Source organism: Brachycentrus maculatus, unplaced genomic scaffold (assembly GCF_059751285.1).
Source record: "Brachycentrus maculatus isolate JH-2025_06_01 unplaced genomic scaffold, ASM5975128v1 h1tg000257l, whole genome shotgun sequence".
In the NCBI taxonomy this organism is placed as follows: Eukaryota; Metazoa; Arthropoda; class Insecta; order Trichoptera; family Brachycentridae; genus Brachycentrus; species Brachycentrus maculatus.
Window position 1 is genome coordinate 471,970 of NW_028281008.1, and position 9,842 is coordinate 481,811.

General features: G+C 34.9%; 1 protein-coding gene across 1 annotated transcript in view; it reads right to left on the reverse strand.

The window, feature by feature from the left end:
- Piezo (piezo type mechanosensitive ion channel component) overlaps positions 1-8,700 on the reverse strand; it is a 73,100-nt gene extending 64,400 nt beyond the window's left edge. The window contains exons 1-2 of the mRNA XM_088265707.1: positions 8,481-8,700; positions 7,755-7,837 (exon numbers count right to left, since the gene is read on the reverse strand). Coding sequence (XP_088121833.1) covers positions 7,755-7,818 — 64 coding nt within the window. The 5' untranslated portion in view covers positions 7,819-7,837; positions 8,481-8,700. The remainder of the gene's footprint in view (positions 1-7,754; positions 7,838-8,480) is intronic.
- Positions 8,701-9,842: the final 1,142 nt, after the last annotated feature.

Consider the following 9,842-nt stretch of genomic DNA (forward strand, 5'->3'; position numbering starts at 1 on the left):
AAAACATACATACTGCATGCAGAATCATGCATACTGCCAGTGAATACATTGGAGGCCATGGCTCTTATAAAAGAAATGCAGAGATGCTCAAATGCACAGAGTGATCCATGGAAAATCCATACTTGGTTCAAACCTAAGAAATAAAATAAGAAATGAAGAAATTAGGAGCAGAATCAGAATGGATATCATGGAGCGCGTAGCAAGACTCGCAAGCAAGTGGCAATGGGCAGAACATGTTGCGAAACAAGACCCCAGAAGATGGACCCCTAAATTTTTAAGATGAAGACCTTGGGAAAACAAAAGAGGCGTCGGAAAACTTCAAAAAGATGCTCCGACGACATAGTCGCTGTGGGGGGTAAAAACTATCTGCAAGCAGCAAACGACTGAAAAAATTGAAGGATACGGAAGAGGCCTATATTCAGCAGTGAAGGACAGAAGGCTTAAGAAGAAATAATATTTTTGATGAACGCCTCTTTGAGCAAAATTCGTGACGAGACGTTCATTTTTAGTATAAGAAAATATCTACGAGTAATACAAAATTTATGGGGTACAAAAATGAAAACAATGATTATTAATTAATATGCAGACGAAACGCCTTAAAGGAGGAGATTTAGCTAGCACCTTCTCGTGATTACCGTATGTGAAATTGATAAGCACAATGGGATTGCGTCGCGTACGTATATACAGTAGTAGAGTTGACACAATGTAAGGTCGCAGATTGTGATGTATCAGAGTGTACGAATGTGTATACAACCGCAACACCTTCACCGACATCTTCATAAACCACAAGGAATGTAATGGGCCATATATATTATTCGATATAGCATCACAACATATACGGGATGTAATGATAAAGCAGTAAAATAAATCAAATAAAAAACGAACGTATACAAAACGGTAGTTATAATTTTATATTTATTATTATTTTATAACAGTTGTACAATGTAAAGTAACGCTTTTATATCATTCATCTTCGATGTTTCGTACCTTCATTTTTTTCTAAAATTTTTTGCATGTTATCACACGTGTTTAACATTTTCAGAGAGTAAAATAAAATAAAAAATGCAATATTAGTAAAGCATCAACAAAAGTAAAGTAAATGTCTTATTTGCGCTAATAACAAAACCTACTACCCAACTGACTTATTTAAACGAACGAAACCATAGATAATGAAATATAGAGTTATTTAAAATTTCCACTTATTGTCGTTGGAAATTAAGTTAAGCGTAACGAAACTGGATTGTATTGATTTAAAGCACATGAAATACAGAACGACAATAATTCACTACAAACTTGATAGATTTTAAGCGTATAAGATAAGGGTGCAGGGGTGAGGATCAGCCTGAACTATTTTTTTTAATAATATGGAAATCATTACAAGGTTGACAGGATTTCTGAGTACCTACTGACAATATGATAAGATTACTTTTTTCAATTTTATGAATATTACATACAAAACCATAATATTTAATTGAACAGCTTTATTGCGAAAATACCCCCCAAAACACCCGTAAAGTAATTAATTTATGCAGATAGTCGACGGCCACCAATAAAAGTAATGAAATCTCGTGTCAAGTGACACAAGCCATAATGGTTTTTAATATCTCCGCGATATAATCGCGAACCTCTCCCAAAAAGCACGCGAACAAGCTATCACACCTAAATCATGGCTGGGAGCTCGGAGAACATTATGGCCGGAGAGTTAGGTGTATGGGAGTAATATGACGTGTGTACACGTGATATGTCAGTTGTAACAAAGTTTAATGCGAAGGGTATAATACCTCCTACGCGAAATTAACCCTGGAGAGAACGAGTGGCGGAAAACAAAACCTGATATTAAAATAACGAAAATATTTTAATAATATCGGTTTCTATGGAAGTTTGGGTATTTACAGGGCTTACGACCTATCATAGGCTGGTTTGAGTGATATTCACTTTATACACGTGTAACTGGATAATCACCATTCTACCCATGATTGACATCCACACATCTCAAATTTTGGAATATATCCTATAATGGACACGTTCTTCCATGTGTGAGTTCTCTGTAGCATCTATGGTTGATTGAATGAGCTTTTTATTTAACAGAGACCCTTATTTAAATGCTTGCAAGATTATTCCTGAAATATTTCACATACTAGAAGATGCATGAAAACAAGATTCTAAATTTTGATGGAGCTTATAATTTGACCAGTTATTTTATTCACAACGTTTTGAGTGTGTCCAAATCCATATAATCCTTACTAGAAATTAGATACAATCATAATGTTGTGAATATCGGTTTCGTTGATAAACGTGATTTCTGTAAATTCATTTAAATACACACCATATCCTATAAATATTTTTTCAGCCATTCTGATTTCATTGGTTTCATTTTAACAATTAAGTAAGAAATTCACTAGCAATCGGAAATTGCGATGATCGGTGAATACAATGGAAATCTCAACATTTTCCGGTTAATTAAATTTTTGTCGAGTCTTCATTGGAATATGCGGTTTATCCCTGGGTACATCAGGGTTAAATGCTATCTGATACTGTGAAAAATGTTAACAGAAAAATGGTATTTCAGCCAGAGGCGGGGGGTGGATAATTTGGTTTATCCTTGTGTTTTCCCGTGAAGGTGGCTACCTGCTACGGCACTATGTATGGTATAGACGGGTAATGTAGTATATCCCGCACGGCAGTGTTGGTCGGCGAAGGGATGGGTTGCGGTATTGAGGGTTGGGATCTGGGTGCAGCGTGCATTTCGGTGGCATTTCAAATATTTATCATCTTGTGTATGTACTGTTAATTTTAATTAATTCGTGTAATTTGCGCAAGTTCATTCGATACTCATTCAAAAAATACATATTTCACAAAACCCTTTTATTTATGCTAGTTTTAAATTCGTGCTAAGAGGTTGGCATCTGCAATAAAAAATTACCGATATTGTCATTTAACTTACTCTGTTTGGACTTGCACAAGACAATTATAATAATGTTTCAAAGTTAGAGCAGACAGTTCACGAACCGGTTATTCTGAATACTGAATGAATCAATTTCACAGGCGAAATGTGGGGCAGCAAATTAATGGCCGTTGTGATAAATTGGAGTTGGCGGCTTCTTTGTCGCGGGTATTTGTACACATTTGAAATTTTCTGATAAACATAGTAAGATACATATTTGTATCAGTGGTATTCTGAGTTTTTTTTGTAGTAGGGTAGACAGGGAAAACAGCGTATTAATTTATATCTGAACGTCTGAACTCTAATTTATGTCAAACGACACCTTCAGTTAAGTTTCAAAATTTTGAGAATGCGTTTTTTGTTGTAACAAAATGTAAACCGCAAATAACCGAGAAAATGCGTAAATATTATTATTATTGATTAAGTACTTGTTTCAGAACAGTCAAATTTGAAGTGCATTTAATGACCGATTACAAGTGTAGAGGTCTTCACCAAAAAGTCACATTTCCAATATTGCACACAAAATCCTTTAAATGCAAATCTGTTCTCTTTGCTGTATTCTATCGAAATCCCAATTCAAGTTGCGACAAAACGTGACCAATCCTGTGTTAAACCAATATGAAATAATTTAATCGCACCAAAACGTAACAATTTTACTAATTAATATTAAAAAAAAAATGGAGATGTAACGTTTTGGTAAGGACCTCCACAAGCGATGTTTTATAAGAAAGGTCCGCGGTGGCGCGAAGGCTGCCCGCGAGGTGCTGTAGTGTGTGGTGTAGCGACTATGTAGGGGTAGATGGAACGCGCCAGTAGGGCGCGGGGGAGGGGGAGGGGGGGGAAGGGCTCGGAGCGGCAGCACCCCTCGGCTGGCTGGGCGGGCCGATAGTGGGCTCGTCACACGACCAGAAGCGCCGAGATTACCAAAATGCGCACTTATAATATTCAACTCTCTCTAGTGTGGAATTTATGCAGGTAATTAGACAAAAAAGCATAATATTTGATTTGATATTTTATTTTTTTGGAATTTCAGAAGGGCCTCATCCGAGGCTTACTTGTATTTGAGGGAGCACAATATACGATTGTAAGATTTTAATGATTTAAAAAAAAATCATTTAGGAATTTGACAGAACAGTTACATCAAGTTACACATATACGAGTATTACAAAATAAGTACTTGTACTATTCGAATTACAAAATTCCACATTTGTACATTTTGTGAAAATATATGAAAAAGGAAAGAAGGGAGGAAAAGGGGAAAGAAAACTTGTACGAAACATATATTTATATTTATATAGCCTCATATATTTATATATATTTACATATATATATATATATATATATATATATATATATATATATATATATATATATATATATATATATATATATATATATATATATATATATCGTTCATCAAAATTAATTAACGATGACTATGGGATTTTTATATATTCTAACTTTTTTTATTATTTATTTTGTAACATGTTTATGTGAATGACTTGACGCAACTGTTCTGTAAAATTCCCAAATAAAAATAAATAAATAAATATTTAGATTATATTATATCAAACATTTTGGTCGCATCAGTACCTGAACAAAAGCACCTAAGTATATAGGGGAGGAAAAAATGTATATTAGACGAGAATCGTTATAATATTTGCAGCCGAGCACTTATTCCACCGCAATGGGTATCGGCGTTAATGCAAACAGGCGAGCACGAATTGGGTTAGCGATGTTCCTTTACATTTGCCGCCTTTTCCAGAAAACAAAGCCGAAACCCGAGTTGGGGGCGGAGGGCGGAGGGCGGCGCACCCAGCGGGGCGGAGGGCGGGGGGCGGCGCGCCCAACTACTACTACCATCACGCCGTTTTTTCGCAGGAGTAGGCAGAGAGGACGGAACGCCGCACTCTTCTGTCCTGACATATATACAATCGCGATACAATAATGTTTCACATTTTCTATAAATTTCGCAACTTAGTTCATTAAAAAAATTATTTTGCAAGAGAAGGTCTGTGAGGTAGTCTAGAATCTAGATGCTTCTGTATCAGATCTGGGAATGCGGTGGTTCAGCTTTCAACGCCCTGACATACACTCCTCGCTTCCTTCACATCCGTACATCTAGTCATACATACATGCCCTCCGATTACGCAGACTTTTAACAACATCAGATTCTAGGTTCCGATTGATCTGATCGTGCCAAGTCTTTTTCGGCCGTCCTCGTTCTGTTCTCCCGCTCACATTCGACGCATACACTTTCTCAGTCATTCTCTCGTTATCCATTCGCTCCATATATATCCTTACCACCCTAAATATTTTTCAATATCCCTAGTTCAGCCATACATTCCTTTCTAATATCTTAGTTTTTATTTCTGTCATACAATGATTTTCCACACGTTCGTCTGAGGGAGCGCATTTCAACGGAGTTCAATCAGCATTCATCCTTCCATTGCCAGTTGAAACATGGAACTGGATATTTCCAATTGCCTTTAAAATTTGACCTTGTAACGAAAAGTTCATACAAACGGGCCAATCCACACCCCCTCCACCCTGTTCTTACACAATTAAGATCATTGTATTCTCTAATCATTATAATCTCTAGTATTTCGCCTTTTCAGAGTATTTTGAGTGTGCCCAAATACTTCTTCATAATTTCATTAATTTATTCGGCAGTCACTTTGTGTTAAAATCTGTCCATTTTTAATTAATGTTTTACTTAGTAAATACCACTATTTCTTAAAATCTACAGAGACACGTGTTTCAAATACGGTGTTTGAAAATGATGCGGAATGCATCGAAACACTTGTCACAGTAGATTTAAAGAAATAGTGGTATTTACTAAGTAAAACATTAATTAAAAATACTTATTCATAAATCTGGGTTTGTCTAAATAGGGGTAATTTTTTGTATTATTTTTTCACATCTCAACAAAGATGAAGAAGAATATGGAATTCTGGGCATTTACGGGGATTACGACCGTCATGGGCTGGTTCAAGTGATCACTTTACACACATGTAACATTTACCGATTCTACCCATGATTGACAACCACACTACTCAAATTCTTGGAACTTCTATATATATGGTTCAATTTACAACATAGTGCTCCAATCACTAGAATTTCACTAGAGACATCTATTGGTGAGATGAAAGAAGCTTTTTATTGAGCAGAAACTCTTTAATTTGTGTGAGGTCGGAATTCTAGATTCAAATCTTATTATTATAGTTATTAATAATACGATCATAATCCAGGATTTATTTTTATATTATATTGACATCATAGATACAGGAAAAAATGGAAGTCTGGGTATTTGCAGGGCTTCTCGGAGCTCGGGAGTCGCGATTTGGCGACCCCAGGTCTACAGCAACCCACCGAAAAATAAACAACAAACGTATTATAATTTGTATATTATCATTTTGGATAGATAAATTATTTTTTCATATGGCATTGAAAGGCGGATCTTGAGACCTACTCTACTTTGTACATACGTGCACACATGTCGTACACGTACGCAAAGCAAATTTGTATTTTTAATAACTGTCATTAAAAGTACGAATTTATAATGTAATTTTCGCAATTAAAGGTAAGTTCAATCAATTATCCTCTTTGGTGTATTGGTTAGCACCTTTGGTTACCATGAATACGATCGCGGGTTCGATATGCTTTTATGCTTATCCCAAAACTGGCCTTACCCCGAAGGACTCGTACACGTCAGTAGTGTATAAGTTACACAAGCTAGTACGAGTATGCAATTTCGAGTGCCCCGAGCATTGCTGATGTTAAATTTTCTTTATTACCCACTATTCCTCCTCCATTTCTTTAACTAACGTAGTGTGAACTCGATTAACAATCGAGAAAGTAAGGTGATCAGTCATACATCAGGTACTACTAGTCCAAAGTAGCCAAATGAGTAGTAAGATTGCGGACGAGCGGTAAGATTGCCGACTAGCGGTAAGATTGCCGACTAGCGGTAAGATTGCCGACTAGCGGTAAGATTGCCGACGAGCGGTAAGATTGCCGACTAGCGGTAAGATTGCCGACTAGCGGACCGCTTTGCTAACGCTACGGAGGCGGATACCGATACTGATCTACTGCCCTTTGTTTAGCGAATTCACTACCCTCCCATATTCAGTATACTAGCTTCAGTACAACTAAATTCTAACAAGAATCGCATAAGAAACATATATATTTTTCATGAAAAATATCACATTTGCATATTGATTCAGACATTGATAAAGTGGAATATTCTCGGATGGTACGTAAATATAATATAAAGACTGGTAATCTAAATTTCGTAATGCATTATTCTCTCGCGGTGGCCTCACAAGCTGTGGTAGCAGGTAAAATAAAATAGCAGGTAGATATACAACCCCGAGTGCCCGAGCCATTGCTTCTCCATTTCATTTCCCATAAAGCAGAAACGTCCGTCACCCGAGTTCTTTCATTTACGTCAATTGCGTTACATCAAACATATTCCACTCCCTCATCTCAGAGCCTGGAGCGCGGGACTGATCCCACTAGCTTCATATAGGCAACGACCGTGTTAACCCCGCATCGATGCGAGGCGGTGCCCTATGCACCACTCGGGTGCGTTAGAAAAATTATTTCGATACTATTCTCTCTCATACGCACAATCGTGCATAGGGAATTGGATAACATAAAATTTTGAGAAAAATAAATTAAAAAGTTATCTACAGTGTTCAACCATATTGTTATGTTTATTTTATTTGTTAAAAACTGTGGATAGGCACAAGTTAACGATCAATTACAAAACTCTTAGTTATAAATAGTAATAAACAAATAAGCTTACTGGAGAGCAGGCATATCGGGAGCAGAATCCTTAGAAGGCAGAAGCATATTATGTAGGCTGCCATTTTTGTTTATTTTTTAATCCTAGAAAAAATATTTTTTATAACATTAAAAATAATAAGTTTTTTTTATTATTCCATATTACTTATAACTTTGAAAAGTAATACATAGTGAATTTAATCTACATACTTTCCAACAATTTTAATTTAAAAAATCTAGCTGAAAAAAAAATGCAAAAATGAATTATAACAGTATCAATGGTTTCAGAAAAAACGGAAAATTTTAATTTTAATCAAATAAAAATCAAACGAATTTATTCATTAAAAATAAAAATATGGATGCTTTAAATGATCAAATTTATATATGGATATTGTTTTCAACGAATGGCGAATTATAAATTTTATTTCAGAAATTTTAACTTTATTAATTATTTCTAGACGAATAATTTTTAAAAACACCATATGATTACAATTGAATACAATTACACCGTGTAATGAATATAATATGGAAATAAGATATAATATAACAATTGTATAAATCATCATTCAATCATTTTTACAATATATGAATGATGAACCATTTTTTGCACAATAATATATATTTTTAAGATTCGCAGGAATCGCTTACTCAAATTATAAACGACCAAATGAAACATATTGTAGGGTTTAATATTATTTTAAAAAGTTTTACCAAATGCATAAAAGTAAACAAATAATACACAAATTACCTGTCAACTGGCACAATGATTGTTACGATAATGTATAACAAAAAACGTATAAAAACTATAAACTACATCTGAGTAGATATTAGAATTCTACATAGTTAAATAAAATTTTTCGATGGTTTAAAATTAAAAGATTGCATTCATTTTCACAATACACTCCGCGGACATGCGACCACGACACATAAAAACACACGACTCGCCGGCACTAGCAAAAAATGAATGCGACGTGAATCTGTCACGCAAACCATAGACATTTTACATTCAAATGTCAGATGGACGCTTGGCGAGGTAATGAACCATAAACAATAATATTTTTATTCATAGAGTTTAGTTTCCCATATATTTTATAAGCGACAATCCCGAAGGATTAGCTTTTCCGCACTGACGATTACAAAGTGTGGAGTACATATTCGGCTGTCCAAAATTAAAACACAGTAAAGGACATCTTTTTTGTAGTACGTTTTTTTGCATTTTTGGACTAAGTGGAATCTACTTAGTCCAAAAATACAAACAAAAAAAAACGTACTACAAAAAAAATGTCCCTTATTGTGTTTTGAGTTTGGACAGCCGTATTGTATGTGCGATAACGTTTAGTTCTTCCTGTTGAATAGATTGGTACTAGTCAAGCTTTGTTTATGTATTCTGAAAAAAAAAATACCACCCTTATCTCCTTCGCTCACACATTTTTCTTCTTGAACGGGTTGTGGTTCCGTGGTTAGTGTCGCGGACTCTCAAGTCAAAGTTTCTCGGTTCGAACTCACTCTACCACAATTTGATACCTATTTCTAATAATGAGCCGTTTTGGCTCACAGAAATAGTATGAAATTGAAATAATTGTGTAAATAATAAAAACACAAAAATTTATTTAAAAAAAAATAAAATAAAAAGAACTACTGCTGCATCACTCCGGTCGTATGTAAAGTATGATATGCCCTGCTATTGACAATTTCATCATGGTTTAAAATTAGTCCTAAATTTGAAGTTCTGCTAGTGGGAGTTCATACCATAACATTTTTTATTTCATTAAAAAATACTTATAAGAAGTCTCTCAAAAATGATTTTAAGTTCTGAAATAAATATTTTATACATGAAAATCTCCTTCCCTTAGAAATAAAGTCATCTCAGCTACGAAAAGTCAACCCAAGACAATAATGACACACATGAAAGAACTGAAATTTTTGTAGGTGGCGTAGGATTTTTGAAATGTGCCTGGAAAAAAACCTATAAAATTATAAAACCTTAGGCATACTTATGCTCGAAAGTAACTTTCGACCCTAAGTATGCCTAAGGGACCCTTGATGTCAAGTACTTAGTTTATCTTGATATAAAATACTCTTTTTTTTACGAAAAAGTAGCAAAAAAGTC